At 38.1% G+C, this 17,817-nt stretch overlaps 2 protein-coding genes across 14 annotated transcripts in view; one reads left to right on the forward strand and one right to left on the reverse strand.

Annotated features, from left to right (window-relative positions):
- The window catches only part of LOC122981168 (hemicentin-1-like), a 738,767-nt gene that overhangs the window by 448,310 nt on the left and 272,640 nt on the right, over window positions 1-17,817 (reverse strand). The window lies entirely within an intron of this gene.
- LOC122981166 (dedicator of cytokinesis protein 3-like) overlaps window positions 1-17,817 on the forward strand; it is a 210,899-nt gene that overhangs the window by 159,617 nt on the left and 33,465 nt on the right. For all 13 annotated transcript variants that reach the window (XM_044349757.1, XM_044349756.1, XM_044349755.1 and 10 more), the window contains 2 exons: window positions 2,823-2,947; window positions 17,591-17,753. In XM_044349757.1, the coding sequence (XP_044205692.1) occupies window positions 2,823-2,947; window positions 17,591-17,753 (288 nt within the window). The remainder of the gene's footprint in view (window positions 1-2,822; window positions 2,948-17,590; window positions 17,754-17,817) is intronic.

Below are 17,817 nucleotides of genomic sequence, written 5' to 3' on the forward strand. Positions count from 1 at the left end.
AGGATGCAGACTTTGCTGGGTAGACGGTGCTCCAGTAGTGCAGGCCAGAGGGCCCAGGTCACTCCTTTGTGCAGTCCTTACAGAGTTAGCGGCAAGTTTACTCTGCTTTGTGGCTCCTGTGCTTGTTAAATCAGCTAGCAGACTTGTGTGGTAGCTGCTGGCACTAGATAACTTAGTTACTGAGTCTTGGGCAGGCTCTCGCATCTTCTGCTGTAGAGAAAAGAGTTCTGTGTGTGTCTTCAGTGAGCAGGCCACACCAGAGAGCAGAGAGCTGAGCAGCAGAAGCCTTGAGGGGAAAGAGAGTGAGCAGACGGGGATCTCTAGTTTTGTAAACCTGGTGCCATGGGTGGGATTTCACATTTAGGTGCAAACAACCAAGGAGTCAGGTTTCTTAGAGTCAGCCAGTGAGACCCAACAAGTACAAGACTGTATTAATAGGAATTGTTATTATAAAAAAGTAACACAAAATGAATAAAACGAAATATACTACACAAAGTCACAATTATTATTATTATTATTAAGTTTATTATTAATTTCTATTATTTAATTATTTTTCTATTAATTTTTATTATTATGTTCAAAAATGTTTTTGAACATTTTACACATTTTTACCATAAAGGACAAGGTAAATCCAAATAAGTGCAAGAGAGGAAACGTGAACAAGTAAGCAGACTGGATGCTCTCATCAACAGATGAGATTTCTCTTCTGTTAGCATCCAGTCATTTTATTTTATAGGAATAGTTAGATGTTTTCGGAAATACGCTTGTGTTCCTGCTGAGCGTTAGAGGAGAAGATTGAGACCATTCTCATATCTATATATTAATTGTGGAGGCAAGTTGTGTTTTTATGGGGGAGTTACAGGGGAGTTATGTGCTTCCTGGTACTGTTTCTCTCAAGGGGCAGTGACTTCTTGCAGTCTTCGTTGGTTGCGTGGCAACCTCACAGTGACGACAAGACACTGTGAGCTTACCTGCATTTTGATTGTCAATTTTAAAATGGATAACCTGTTACTTCAAACACTTTCGTGACCCAGTTCTCAAAAGGCAAGTGGTGAAGGGTGTGAAACACAGAAAATGATACAGCTGCATTCAAAAACACAGAAGGGATTAAGGTTGAATTTTAAAAACATCTGTACACATACTGTATGCAGAAAATCTTTCACACCACTTTCACACACATTAATCATGCATATCACACACTCGTGTCCTCCCCTCGGGCAGTGATGGAGCGAGTATTTAACTCTCATCTTGGATGACATCTCCTCTATAAGGACAAGCTGAAATGATGAATGGATCTTCATACTTCAACACAGGTCATTAGTCTTGTGTATGTCAGAGGTATTCAGCTTTAAATGTGTGTGAGACACTATGTGTGTCTCCATCTGTGTTTGCTGACATGCATATTGTACATAGAATATCTGCGTTTTTTCTATTGTAAATGTAGCAGGTATAAGTGGTAGTATGCATGTTTAAAAAAAAACAACCTGTGCCATTTGCATGTATGTAAATGAAGTAATTTTCATACATTCGATGCAAAATTGGCCCCTTTCTATGCAAATAAGCATCAATGCAAAAACAGTCTAATTCACAAAGACCAGCGCTAATTGCCACATGCAGTTGTGGTGGAGTTCTTCAGATAGTTGGTGTTAACTGCGCGCACACTCACTCCTCACTCTGTCTCTCTCTCCTCAAACCTTCCAGCTTGTGAGGCTTGAATGATATTAGATATTAGATATTATATATATATATATATATATATATATATATATATATATATATATATATATATATATATATATATATATATAAATATATAAAAGCGAAATTTTCAGTCAGACATTCGGGGGGATTGGTGGGTGTGAGGTTTTAGGCTTATCTCGGACTTTCAGCTACTTAAAAATATCCTGACAGCACTGATGGAGCTCAGGATTCATTCTTAAGGGCTGCTTTATTACAAACAATCCCACCGTATACATCTGGAATCTGTGTGTAACAGCTGACCTGTGAAGATGTGTAGCAGAACACAGAACATTAATTACCATCAGATCCTGACTGATCCGGTGTTAATGAAGTTACTGCTGCTGTGCATAAACGCACACAGCGTCTTTCTCAGTTTGGAGACGCACTTATCGTTTCAGCTGCTGTTTGATGCTGCAGCCAGCTGTGGGCAACAAACAGAACATCAGTTCTGTGAAACAACATTATTGTAAGATTCAGACATTAACAAGTTTCAGCAAAACCTGAGTCACACTAATAGCTGTATTTTGACATTTAACATTTCAGTAGGTTATGTTATAGATGCAAAATACTAGAGAAGTAAAAGAGGCAAAATATGTAAAGGTTGGTTTGTGATTGTGGAGAGCTCTGTGTGTCTGCGCACCTCTGCTAATTAAAGACACACAATTGGAGGCTTTTGTGCTCTCTGCAGTTTTCATTATGAACCGATATGTGTGCTGAAATGTGGAGAAAAACCTGAAACACCGGAAACCACTCCACTCACTCAATCATTCACAAAACAAGAGCAAACTGCACTCAGCTGCAAAACATTATGGGTGTTTGTGTGCCGGCATGTCATTAGCGTGAAATCTTTTGTGAATAGGACCTTAAAACAGAGCAGATTGTGGGGGCAAATGCTGCGCAATTCATGGTGCTATTAGAGGGCATAATCCATTCTTAGTGGATTTGACCCTTAGTTTTGAAAGGTGCTATATAAATAAAGCAATCTGTGCATGTTTGTCATATTTACATTTCAATTTATTTCTCAGTTGAAATGTGGAATAAACTGCAAATTCTGTATGTTTATGTGTCCATCCCATTCCCAGGTGACATCCGTAACGACCTGTACCTGACACTGGAGCGAGGAGATTTTGAGAGAGGAGGGAAGAGCGTTCAGAAAAACATAGAAGTCACAGTTTATGTGCTCTACGCTGATGGAGAGATACTCAAGGTAGGAAAGGAAAGGTCCCACCATGAACACTTTGTATACACTTAAAAATGACTTTTTGTTTATCCCAATGATTTTCACATCTGGTGTGAATCGAATGAATTTGTCTGGAAAAAATCTGTTAAATGTTATGTTATAGGTATCAAGTCTGTTCTAGTCAGATGGAACAGCTCAGCTCCTCCATGAATAAATATACAGAGTAAAGCATTAGTAACACAAATCCGCAATGAACCAATGAACCATACTTTATTTATTTATTGATTTATTTAAAATACAAATTTATGTTGTTATCTTACTGCAAACTAAATGAATATGAGTTATCCTGGTCAATTTTTCAGTAAGTAAAACACCAAGAAATTTTGTAGATTGGACCTGTGCAAGTTAAATCCAATGAAAAGGCAAAAATTAGATTTACAGTAACTTTTGTTTTTGGCAGTAAATATAATGAAATTAGATTTATTACTTTTAGCCTCAGGTGTCTTGGGGCTGTACATACATACATGCAGCTAACATGGGTTGAAAGTATATTTTCCAGACAGTTAGTCATTGGTCTAGTTACTGGAAACATCAGGAACCCTGACATTAAGACATACACACAAAAGAGTCATAAAAACTTCTCTCAACTATATGAAGGAATGCAATTTTGGAAAACAAAGAAAGATAATTTATATAAAGATAATACAACGTAGTACTTGTTAGGGACAGTACTACCGCTAAAGAGGTGATAATTAAAGTCCCACCCAGTTTTCCAGTCAGTCTAGTAATATGTTGTGGTCAACTGCGTCAAATGCAGCACTGAGATCCAGTAATACTAAGACTGAAATTCTGTTTTAGTGGATGTCATTGAAGACCTTAATAAGAGCAGTCTCAGTGTTGTGGGGTGGTCGAAATCATGACATAAAAACAGTTATTTAGTGCAAAGAAAGTGTTCAGCTGTTGAAAAACAGCTTTTTCAATGATACATAAAGAGGGGAGGTTTAATATGGGTCTATGATTGTTCATTAGTGAAGTGTCTAGATTGTTCTTTTTTAAGAGTGGCTTGATGACAGCAGTTTTCAGGGTGTGTGGGAAGACACCTGAGAGAAGAGATGTGTTGACAATCTGCAGAAGATCTGAGGCCATGCAGTTCTAAACATTTTTGAAAAAGCCTGTAGGCAGAATAGCAAGGCAGCAAGAGGAGGATTTCAGATATTGTGTAATGTCTGCCAGGTTTTTGTGGTTGATGGGGTAAAATCGTGTCATACTACTTGAATTGATTTTAAGTGGACACAGAGACAACACATATCCTGTACCTGACATGGAGGCACTGACTTCCTGTTTAATTTTTAGAATTTTGTCAGTGAAGAAGGAGGCAAATTCATTGCAGGCCTTGGTGGATAGAAGTTCAGGGGCTACTGACACAGGAGGGTTTGTTAGCCTGTTGAGTAGCAAATAAGGCACGTGCATTATTATTATTTTTGGCAATGATGTCAGAGAAGAAGGACTGCCTTGCAATTCTCAATTCCAAATTATAAATGTGATGTCTCTCTTTATAGATGTCATAATGAACCTGGAGATTTGTTTTTCACCACCTGCATTCAGCTTTTTGACACTTTTTTCTGGTCTGACCAGCGTGGCATTTCTCCATGGAGATCTTTTCTTACCAGAGACAATCTTCAACTTAGTGGGTCCAATGGCATCAATAACATTTGTAATTTTAGAACTGAAATTATCTACAAGCTCATTGACTGAGACCCAAGAGAGGGCAGACACAGACACAGTTACAGACACAGAGAGTCTGCAGAGTCTCCGTGGAGAATTCTGACAAGACAAAGGAAAGTCACTGGTATATATTGACGGCCTTGATGCCCTTGGGAGGCACCTTTAGTTGTTTACAGATTCCTTCTAACAGACCTAGACAAAGCTTTACAGAGCTCTCCCTTCCACATGATGACCATGATGTCCATATGACTATCATAGTGTTCCCCTCAAGGCCCTGCCGCCAAATATATACATACATATATATATATATATATAAAATCATCATAAACAAGCATGGTTTTAAGAGTGGATTCAAAAAGTGATACATGGTTACATGATTAAATACTACAATCATAATGAAATCAACCAACAGTAGCTATTTCTAAGTAAGTAATTAATTACTAATGATTAATAATGATTAATAATGCCTTCATCAATAATTATGACATTTTCAATTATACCAACATAATTGTATTAAATGGTTAAAATACATCACATTTGTAAGTGACGTTTCCATCAGAATCATCAGTCAATATCACTTCTCACAATTTTCAATATTAACGTCATAAAGAATCCTTCTTTTGTAACATTACATCACAGATCCAGAAGTCGAATTTGCTCATGGTATCTCGCTTCCCGGTGCATGACCATAGTTACAGTCTTCTTTATCAGTGCCTTGATAATGGGAATGATGCAACAAGCAATTACAAGGATCAGAATCAGAAATAGAGTGATTGGAGATAACAATTTGAAAAAGACAGCGTACCATGGACCGGTTACGAACCAGGACCTGCCAAATTTTGAATCATGATCAACAGCATCACACAATGAGGTCAGATTAGCAATTGCCTGCTGAATGGTTCCTCCCTCGTCATCATTAGCAGGAATGTATGTGCAGCATGAGGCACCTACGAGGCTCCTCTCGTTCAGCCTGCCACATAGCCAGCGTGGTGTTTACGAAGAGACGGAAAAAGTGACAGCATGACTTCTAGAACATTAGAGCCCCAGACAGGATCATGCGGCTGACTCACATCTCTCCTCATACGCTGCTTACCCAGAAGTTCACCAGGGTGGGGCATAGCTGAAACAATGAAGGAGTGATCAGTCGGCTCTCCAGCTGCACAGCGACCCACCCAGCCAGGAAGTCTAGCGTACATGTAGTATCCACAGAGAAACATTACATCAGTCTGCAGATATGTCCCAAGGACATCTGGCACGGTGACGTAAGGTGCGCACGCACTGCCCATCACTACCTGTGAATAGTTTAGAGATGGTTCGCCAGTATTCAAGGTACAAGGACTCGAAATCGTGGAGCAGAAAAGTTTTGGGATCTTTCCTACTTTCACAGAGGAGGAATCAGACAGTACTAGATTTTGAGCAAAACAATCAAACTTAATTTCGGGTCTCAAACGGCCCAAACAGGGGTTCACTCCCAGCACTGAGAATCTTAAACCCAGAAAACTTCCAATCTGAAGAAGGTCGTAGTGCTGGCAACACATTTCCAGTTGCCTTGAAGACTGTTTGGTTTAAAACTGAGGCATCAACACCAGATGCCAAGATGTCAGGAAACAAATTCTTTAAGTTTCACTTAGAAAAAACACCAAATCTTCACCGGTTTGAGATGACACTGCACCTCTATCTGCACAGCGCCCCCTGTGTAGCCGGACTCACAGGTCACCTGAGGAGTGGCTGAGAAGGCAGTACGGACTCACTACTCACTCACCGGTGGCACTCGTTTACAATGTACCTTGTGTATCCACGTGGTTCGGCCCTCAACTCGAACTGCTGTTGGACTGGTCAGTAGAACTCTATAGGGCCCTTCCCACTGTGGTTCAGTCCACTTTTTTCTCCGGAACACCTTGATCAGGACCAGGTCACCTGGCTTGAGATTCCGGTTCTGAAATAATATCAAACAAATATGGTGGTAAAACATTTGCACGCAACTGTCTTTGACATAAGGTTTTTCTCATGTAGTCAGCTAGACAGTCCTCAGCTTCCTGAGCTGGTTTGTGTTGTAGTTTAGGAATTTGGTAACTTCTACCAAATGAGACCTCGAAGGGTGACAAACCATCTTTGGTGGGTGTAATGTGCATTTCAGTTTAAACCAAAGGTAAACAGTAAACCCAATTTTTCCCAGTTTCTGCCATCGCCTTTCTTATCTTACTTTTTATGGTTTGATTTGTCCTCTCCACTAAGCCTGCTGACTGTGGATGATAGGCACAGTGGTATTTAACCTGTATCCCAAGACTTTGTGACATTTTAGTAATCACTGTATTTACAAAATGTGTCCCATTATCACAATAAATCTTTTCTGGTATCCCAAAAGATGGTACAATGTGTCTACACAAAACCTTTGCAACTGCTATAGCGTCTGGATTTCCTACAGGAAATATTTCAACACATTTTGAAAACTTATCCACAATCACTAATGCATATTTTTTCTCTCCAAATCTTGTCAACTCGATAAAATCCATCTCAATGTACTGGAAAGGATACCCAGGTTCTGGAAAAGAGCCTGATTTAACCTTATAATGTCCCTGTGGATTGTTTTTTGCACAAATCAAACATTGTGAACAATATTTTTTGAAATAGTTCCCCAATCCATATGCTGTATACGTTTATTCAACTAATCTCACCATCCCCCCTGACGAGACATGAGTAACCCCATGGCTCGTCATAGCTGCATTCCTCCACTGCTGCGCAAAGGTAAACAAAGTGGAGGAAGCATACTGACTGTCTGTCCAGATTGTGACCTTCTTATCTTTTCCTAACCGGCACGCTGCTGACAATGCAACTAACTCTGCTGCCTGAGCAGAGAAATTAGAAGGCAAAGCTCCAGACTCTAATACTTCATGCAGTGTAACTACAGCATAACCAACTTTGTTACTCTCATCTACATGTTTACTTGCTGAACCATCTACAAACATCACAATGTCTGCATCAGGTAAAGGTGTGTCAATCAAATCAGCGCAAGGTAGGGTCAATTCATCTGTAATCGCCACACAATCGTGGGTAAGCCCTTCCGCAGGCGTTGGGAGAAGTGCAGCTGGATTCAAAGCAGTACATCTCTCAATGGTCAAGTTTGGCTGGCCTAACAATGTGGCCATGCAAGACAGGTGTCAACTATCAACTGTTTTAACTTTGTGAAAGCCTGTTTGCCCTCCTCCATCCACACCACATTATCTGAAGCAGCCATCGCCTTTCCATAAATCATATTTTGTAGTGGTTGTGCAATTTCGGCATAATTAGTAATCCACAATCTGCAAAAGTTGCAAGTACCGAGAAAAGACATCATCTCTCGTTTTGTTGTGGGCCACAAGCACAGATCATTTATTACCATGAGATCCTCATGTTGTGTCAGGAGGTTTGAATAGTAAATAAAGTCACCAGTGTTGTGCTACATGTGTAAACTGTGCACAACACCTCTCTCAATTTGGAGATGCACATAATATCCTTCCTACTGCTATATGATGGCAGATGACATATTTTCTATCAGGCAGTGGCTTTGTCATTTCCTTTTTATGGCCATTACATTTGAGACAAAACCTAAGAACAGGTGTCTCCTCCAAAAGCATGAGAGTGCATTTTTACCCAGTACACTGCCAAATATTCTGACCACTTGAGTATGCACATATTTTCTCAGGTAGGGACCTAAAGGCTGGTACAATTGGTAATTTATCCACACATTGGTTTGTTCTTAACACTAGTCTTGATAGTTAACTCATTTCTCTAGGCTGACATTAAGAGTTAGTTTTCCCTTCATGCAGGATTTTAATTTGTTGCAGATATAATTGTGTTCAACACTATTACAATATTAGTTCACAGTATTTTTCTGTTTCATATTGTTACTCATAGGAAAACTATTAAATGACCTCTCTTTAGGCTTTGGAGAACTTTTGATGGGAATATGTCAACACTTTTGACACTTTATAGAATAAACAATGAATCAAATAATCTAAAAAAAAATAATCAGAAGGCTGATCGGTAACACTAGCAGTGTTTGTTGCAGTCTTAGTTACTGACGGAAAATCCACCAGTAGAAGACTACTGTTCTAGCATATTTTCTTAGAAGGCTACTACCTCCATTCACTAACTCTGAGAAATTTTATGTCAGCTTATTTCATCTTTTTTTCTTGGCCCTCTTACCTCACTACACGGCATCAGGGTCTTCGGGTGGCACGGCTAACATCTGCTCAGCATGGCCATTGGCAATTTGGCTCCTGGGTTCTCCGGCCGCTGCATTGAGTAGAGTAAAGCTTTATTGTCCCTAGGAGTAATTTGGCTTACAGACAGCAGTCCATAATAATAGATATATAGGAATACAACAATGACCAAAAAAATAGCACCATACAATATATTTATCAAAAATGCATATTAGGCCTTTTTTATGTGAAAATGATGCATTCAAATTACAGCATGTTGCTATTTCACTGTGTTTTTCTTTCTTTTTTCTTGCAAACATACCAGCCAGTGTGGTTTTACTAAACCAAACCTTTTAAAGTGCACTTTGACTGGATGATAAAGTGGCTTGCAAGTTATATACAATTACTTAATGGATGTAGAAACAGATTTTTTTAAGATAGCACAAAATCAGGTAATTTCTTTTTTCTTTGTGTGTAAAAAAATGTAATGTATGATCTCAAGATTCTTAAGATCTTCCTTGGTTATTTTTAGTTTGATCATTCAGTATTGGGACAGAGACCACACAAATACATGTACTGTTAGTGCATTTTGTAATAGATGGAAAACACCATTATAATGGTCTATATAGGTACTGTATACCTGATATGACAAAAACAGTGTTTTTGTCATATCAGTGTGTGTTTTTTATTTGTTAGGATCCCCGTTAGCTATGCTTTACAGCACAGCTAGTCTTCATGCGGTCCACATTTAAAAACATACATTAAACATTACACTCAACACAAATGGCATACATAAGACATTAGAGAATAACATTAATATTTATTATATATATTATAAATATAGTGTAGGCCATGTTGCTGCACATTATGGATGATATTGAAAGCCAGCCATTGTTTAAACCTACCTTCATTACCTCTTTTTTTGAAGCACTTGAAGTATGTCACAGTTCCACCAACTCCGAAAACACATCCAAGTCCAATTCCAAGTCCAAGTCCAAGACCAAGACCAATCCACATCCCGATGTCATGACCATAGCGTTGACCTGGCACTTTGCATTCCTCGAACATTTTCTCTGAAACACATTATAAAAAATAAATGTAACAATCAGAATGTAACTGCATATCATGTAAAGCACCTTGGACATTAACAAAACAAATACAACAATTACAGTTGTGCATTTTACCTAAATAGGACAACACATGCATACCTAAAATGTTTTGCATTAAATTGCATTGAATTAAGGCACCACTATGAGGAATCTCACCAGGCACAGTGATCTCGGCATCAACCATGTGGCTGATGTTCTCCTGCTTGGCTACACAGTAAAAGCGGTTGGTTTTGGTCCGATTCACAGTAGTTTGGAGAGTAATGTAGAAGCGGCCTCCTCTTTCTGAAACTTGTGGCTCATCAGCTGGAAGGACGTTTCTATCACTGTCCTGCCACTCTACCTTAGGCTCTGGAAAAGCACCTCGAACTTCACACTTCATTGTCACCCCGTCCTCAGTGGCATTACCTATCATGGTGTATGGCTTTGGAGCTGCACCTGTGAATATATGAATGAATATGAAATGTCGTTATATGATGTGCATGTGAAATGCAGTGTGTTTAAGAAAGATATTAAAAACAGAGCAGCAGAGAGAAATTATTGCAAAAAATGTAATAATGGAGAACACAATATTCAAAATATTCTACCTTTATTTTTAACATTTTAACCAAAAAATCTGGTAACTGCTCACCAATGCTCAATTGATACCCAATTAAAAAAAATTGTGATATGTTATTATCTTATTTTTATCTAGTTTTTCTAATTCAGTAATGAATAAAGGGTTTTTAAAAATATGTAGAGATTAATTCACTGGAATAATATTCTATTAACATTTCATATCCCTTAATCAGTATTTACAATTGTTGTATGTACAATCATACAACATGTTTGCATACCCAATTTTCCATTTAATTTAATTTACAAATAGTTTCCTTGTTATTTTAGCGCAGCCGTTCCCAACCTTCAGATGAACTGGAGTGGCCCATCATTGACACCACCTGTTGTGTTCTAAATGTTTTTTTATGCGATTTTAAACTTAATGTTATTTAACACTACTGATTGCATAAAAAGTGAATATTGATAGCCAACAAGTTTTTATACAACTGAGCTGTCAGTGTTAAGGTGGTTTGGTCAGGTTTACATTTGTACTACCACCACGTTAAGTAGCTGAAACTGGCCATTTCAACCATTTATCAATTACTTTTACCAAACTGCTCAGATCTCTCTGTTCAATCAATCACAACACATATTGCCTTCCTGGGATACAAATACCACTGGATGGGAATCCCTGCTTTAGAAAACATATAGATGTTTTAACTATTATTGATACAAAAAGAAAATTAATCCTTAACAATTCTGACAACAGAATAATCAATCAAGTCATTTATCAAGAAAACATTTTCAGCTTCTACAATGTGAAGTTTGGACTGTTGAATGATTATTCAATTATCATAAAAATAATTGACAGTTTCCACTGTAATGACAATTAGGAGTACTGATGCTCCTGCAAAATGTTGCTGAAATACAAAACAACAAAAAAGAAATAACAACAAAAACATTGTGTACTATATGTTGTCATTTGTTTAACTGGAAATTTTGGCGGCTCTATTTATTTTGTGTGCTCTGTGGTTTATTCACGGTTCACTTCTCACAACCTGTGCACTTCCAGTGTTTTACCAGGACGCGAGGGGGAAATGCTCTACAGCTACCATACTGGTATAAAACAAAGGATCGAGCTTTATATAAGTTATGTAGTATTCTCAATATTTACAGTTGCTGAAAGAGTAAAACAATGGGTTGTTGCTTCATTCAATGAATCAAACATACACAGATTACTTTTCCTGTACTCTGCTGTCTGGAAACTGCCGCTACAAGTATGTATTACACTATGCAACAGTTTTACATCTTCTGTGGTATCTCCTCATGATTTTGTCATCTATGATTGAATTATTAGCCTGTATTCTTTAGTGTCCTGCACAGTGTGGAAATGAAATTAGCCACAATCCCCTGGTTTCCTGTCCTGGTTGAGGTGGATGATTTGTGCCCAGATTAAAAATTGACCTTCAGTCTATCTTAATTAACTTGTGAAATCTCTGTTCAGACCAGTAATGCACATATAAGATACTACCAGAACTGACATAACTAAATAGATTTGGTTTCAATGGATGCAGTTTAAATAAAAAATTATATTATATTTGTAATGTTTACTTACAAACTTAAAATGTCACTGCTTCTAATGATTTCACTGATATCTAAATTTACAATGTATGTTGTTGCCATGCATATCCTCCCAAATATTCATTTCAACTAAAGGGCAAAAAGGGAATGAAGACCGGCGATAGAGCGGCATACTAAATGCCTTGTCTTTGACGTTTCTGTCACGTCAACCTGCAAGTAGAGACAAATTGTAAAAAGTATGGGGCTCAAGAATAGTGAAAACAGTCAGTCTATGCATGGCAGTGAAATAGAGGTGGTCACTAGAGCTGGGTATCAAAATTTGTTTTTATTAGGTATCAAAGTCATTCTGATACATCTTAGTATTGAAATATTAAATACCAAAGTTGCTATCAGTTTCTCTGAACCAGACATTGGTTCTTAGATAAGTTCAAACTTGTGACTGGCTATCTTAATTATCCTATGAAACTTTTTTTTTTTTTTTAGCTTAATTTAGGAGCAACATGCTGCTGGATTGTAAAACCTTAGGGTAGGTTTTAAGGGATAATGCTGGAGACTTTCTATATTCTTTTACTGTCAACAAATCTCATGTGGAGAGCCAAACCAACATTTAATGTAGGGACCATGTAGATAACTAAATATAACCATGAAATTTATTCATATAGATTATAATTGATCAAATATTATGTAGCTTGTTGCAATGTAATCCATTAGTGTTTGCCTGTATCTACCTCCATAATCAAGTGAAGATAGTATCTGCAACAAAGTCGAGGTATTGTGAGTGATATCCTGTTGTTGTTATGATACCCAGGCCTAGAGAGCCAAAGTTATAGAACACACATTTGCAGATGTAGATATCAGTGACATCATCAAAATCAGGACTTACCAGGGATGTTTTCAGCTGCTCTGTTCTTTAAGGTAGGACCTTAAAGTCAAAAATAGAACATAGTCACAGTACGTCAGAGTGCTGGTGTGCCATAAACTTGTAAACCTATAGTACCAGTCAAAAGTTTGGACACATGTTCTTATTCATATTTATGGAATTTCACAGTTTGACCTCTCTCACAGGGTCAGTTCAGCTAGTCAAGCTGTAGGTTATTTGGTTTTCCTATGGCTGACATTGTTGGTTCTGGATAATCTGTCTCACAACACTGCTCCATCTGGACATCATCTTGTTTTGCTAACCCAGAACTTTCTAAACCACGTATGAGTGTGTAAACATAGAAGAAGTGAGCTTTGTAACAAACACATGCAAAGCACACAATTCATACTCCTAAAATGAGATGTTAAATTCTTATCAACATGTATTTTCAACATAGAAGTATGTTGTTTAAGGACTTTTTTTGAAAAGGAGTTCTGTGGAGACCTCTGACATGCAGCATCAGCAGATCAAGAGACGAGTGGCCACCGGGCCTCATGCAACAACATTTCCATATTTTTATCCTAAAACTCTCTTACTTTTTTCTTTGAGGTTTCACTCATACAAGTGTTCCAAGTCGGATTCAACAAACTCTCTTAACTACCTGATTGCTTGTTTCAACCCGGTGAATACCACCTGTTCATGAGGAGGTGCTCATTGGTGAGATTGGATCATTAGCATAATCCATGCCCTTAAAATTACCATATAAGACTCCATGTTCTGCTCTGTTTTTGGGCGAGTTTCATTCACAAAAAAACTTGCCAAAGAGTAAAAACACTGTGCAGCTTCAAGTCCTGCTTTCAGTGATCAGTTCATAAACACATAAGATAATTTATGAGAGACACACAGGCAGTTGTCAGTGAGAGGAGTTATCCAGCTACTACTGAAATGTAGGAGTTGCTGCGCCAAAATATGCCAATAAAATCTAAAATTAAAATGTAGTATTGAGTATTCATTTTCCATTAAGTCTGTTTTAGTTATATATTTATTTTTGCTAATTTTGGTATAATATTTAAAACTCCAAATTAATTCAGATTAGGACATTACAATTGTAAGTCAAACAAGTGTTTCTCCCTTGTGAAGAAAGGCAGAGATGATCAATTCATGACACGTATGACATCTCTGGACCGCTCATATATTTCATTCGTACCTCAGAAAATTCTGAATACGAGAAAATTGATGAATGTCACAAATGGTCTTAAATCACTCATACGTGCACTTTAAGGAGGAATCTGTTCATACGAGTGGTTATTGTGTGTGTAGAATTTTTTTTCATTAATATGGCATTGCATTGCATGGCTGATGGTACATGTTTTAGTTTGTAGAAAATGAGACAGTCCACGTGATGGTCTGTTATTGATGATATTGATGATCATTTTCTGCCTTATTAATTCTGTCACCTCCGTGTATGCATGTGTACTGAGAGATGCTTCTAATCTCTAGTCTGCTCTCATTTACACAAAGGTGTTAATTTGTCCACCCCTGCACATGATGCTGCTTTTGACAAATCTCAAATACACAAACTAGAATTAAAAACACTGCAACTAATAAATACTTAAGAATTCAGACAAATGGAACTAAAGTATGTATAAGCCTGTGCTATGAACATAGTGTCTGTGTTGGATTTTAATGTTTCGGTGTTGCCAGTATGATCAAAATCTGAAATGCTCAATATCCATCAGTATCAATAAGTTAGTTTAACAGTTTCATGAAAGCACTCACTGACAACAAGCCATACGATGAATGTCTTTGATGGCTGAAGAAGAGGAAAATCACAGGTGTAGTATCCACTGTCAGCCACCTTCGTATTTCTGATGATTATGGAGGTGTTGCCTGACTTCAGTTCATCTGGAAAATGTGAGACTCGTCCTTTGAACCGCTCACTTTGACCCTTAAGGCCATTATTGTAGTGTTGGCCCTCATTGTACATGAACACCTCCTCTTTCTTCTGACCATCTTTCCTCCAGTCAAAGAACTCAATGTCCTCCTTGGTGCTGAGTGAACAGGGTAAAATGGCGTCACTTCCTTCTTCCACGATCACTTTGGTGACACCTGGACCTGGAAGACAAAAACATTCATTAATCAACGTGTTTAAGTAGAGGGTAATCAGTCAAAATTAGATAACACTTTCAATTACTCTGAAGCACCAGTTAATAAGCAGTTTGCTACTCATCAACCAGCATATATGCCCATATCTGTCAATTTATCAGTTTGTTTCTGAGCTTGTAGGTTATTGTTTCTTTTATTATTTTTGTTTATGTAAAATGGTTGTTAATTACACAAGGGCATTTAAAATTTTGCTCCACCACTGCTTAAGCAGTTTGGAACAACTGGTCGAGCTGGCTCAAGGCCAACATCCTGAACAAGAGAGAGAAGCGACAGTAGAGAGATGTCAGGATACCAGGGGCAAGATGGGGAGCGGCATACAGTAAAGAACCCCAGCCAGTCACAAACTGGGGATACTGCAGTTCACAATCAGTGCCCCAACCCCTAGGCCACCAGGGGCACCCCTTCATTATAGTTTTTATACTATAAATATTAATATTGGTATAGGAAACTGTTAAAATGCTAAAATGTTTGCCATTACAACTTTATTAGGTGACATGTCATTGTTCTTTCACTGACCCTTTCACCCCCCCCCCAGCGATCTGCTTGGTAACAAGCAGCCAATGAGGTGCATTCAATGTCAGCTAAATTAGTACGAGTTTCTACTGTCAAACTGATCCGCATTAAAACTATAATATGTAACTATTCCGCATTAAAATGTCTACAAACAACTAGACCTATGTTATATATATTATTGAGTTGTGTACTTACACTATCCCAAATGTTTCCAACAATTTTCAAACTCAGAAAAATCCGTAATTTTAATCAAGGTATGGTCTGTTTCATTTGGTCACCTGTCAATGGCATCATACCTATCTACCAAAGAGTTAACATACAAGATAATTCATCTGCGTTGTGGTTTTCCAACTTTCATTCAGTTTTCAGCCACATTTTCCACAGCCACATAGATCTTGGTTGTTTTTATGTATATCATTAAACCAGATGGAAGATTTTTCTTATCCGACATCTGGAAGTTATTAGAGAAACAAGCAAACATTAGCAGCAGCTCGGCTAGCAGCCCCTCCCAGACATCCTCTTTCTGCCAAACAGCATTAGAGAAACACTTATTATTATGTGAAACTGCTTTATTCAGTGTTTTACCAGTTTTAATCCCTGTGTATATTTGTTTTGGAGAGGAAAAGACCTCTGCAGACAATTCTGCTCCCAGTAAAAACATAATGAGGATGTCAGTCAGAAGGCTAGGTAAGAGTTGGCCTGGTTAACATGTGAGGAGAAATTACTGAAATACATTTAATTCCTTTGTATGTAATTAACTGTCATGTAGCAGTGTTTGAACCAACCTAAGTCAGGAGTTTGTTTAAAACATACACTGTTCATTTTAATATCCCTTTAAAAGTGTCGCAAAAGTAGTCATTCCAGAAGTATATTTATTTAATTATTTGCAAAAATCACCTTTTATGAATTTGGGACCCTCCCCCTCTGCTGCTAATAACAAGGTCAATGCTTCTAACTCAGCACTCAGTTTCACTCGCGTAAGTTAAACAGTTCATTAAGAAAACACAGATTACTATGTACTGAATGTACCGACAACTTATTAAAAAAGAAACTCGGCCAAACATGAACAATGTCACTCGTTAAACTGAAACTGGGAATGAAGTTCTGCTTGTTCAACAAGTGACGCTGGATTTATCGACGCGTTTAGAGAGTTAAAAGATGTATGTTAGGAAAAAATATACTGACGTGCAAATTAATCGCACGAAAAATAGACCCACGGTGTTTCCTCGGTGGGTAGTGTTACGGCTTCACACACTTATCAGAAGAGAATCAGAGAATGTGCTTTCTTACCGTTTCCATCGCCCAACGATACTGCAAGCAGCGTCAGAAGAGAGAAAAACACGAGTTGGTTCATAGTTGTCAAGATCTCGTAGTGTTATAAAGTCGGTGTGTGCACGATGTTTCAAAAACCTGCGCCACACGCCCACAACTTCTGCTCTGGTGGTGGTGACATGACTGGCCAGTCCCGACGTGACCAAAGTCACTTGGCGGTGACGTCACTGGCCAGGGAGGAGTTTGTATTGGATGTAATACATCTGTGGTTTACGCGTGTATTCTGAAACGGAAATGATGAGGTAACGGCATTTCTCACACCTAAGCAGCAGTGGAGACAATAGGAGGTTTGTATAAAAATTGAAAGTAGGTATGACGAAGCAGGAAACAATAATATCTGCGCTAGGTTTTAATCATACAAGATTAAACTGCATTGTTTAAAACAGGAAAACATAATATGGGAAGATGTGAATTTTGTGATCAAGACACTGTAGACCTTGTTATGCTTTACTGTCCAAAATATGATGGTGAGAGAAGGGAATGGATTCTGAACTTTAAATAAAGTTAAGCTTTGATTTACATGATCTTACACAAAGAAGTTCCACAGAGAAGTGTTATCTTTTTTTTTGTTTCAATATCTTAAGAGAGTGCTTATTTAAATCCAGTTTAGATTGAATCTTGTTTAAGTCATCTCCCTGTTTTTGCTCACACACTCCACCTCCCACTGCAGGACTGCATCAGTCTGGGTTCAGGTGAGCCCAACGTGCCAGAGCACCGCTCCTTCGTGCTCTACCATAACAACAGCCCTCGATGGAGTGAGGTGATCAAACTGCCGATTCCCATCGACCGTTTCAGAGGATCCCACCTGCGCTTTGAGTTCAGACACTGCTCCAGTGAGTACCTGAGTATCACTAGTAGGGTTAGTAATGGTGTTTAATTGTTTTTTTTTAATTACAG

Source organism: Thunnus albacares, chromosome 4, assembly GCF_914725855.1.
Source record: "Thunnus albacares chromosome 4, fThuAlb1.1, whole genome shotgun sequence".
In the NCBI taxonomy this organism is placed as follows: Eukaryota; Metazoa; Chordata; class Actinopteri; order Scombriformes; family Scombridae; genus Thunnus; species Thunnus albacares.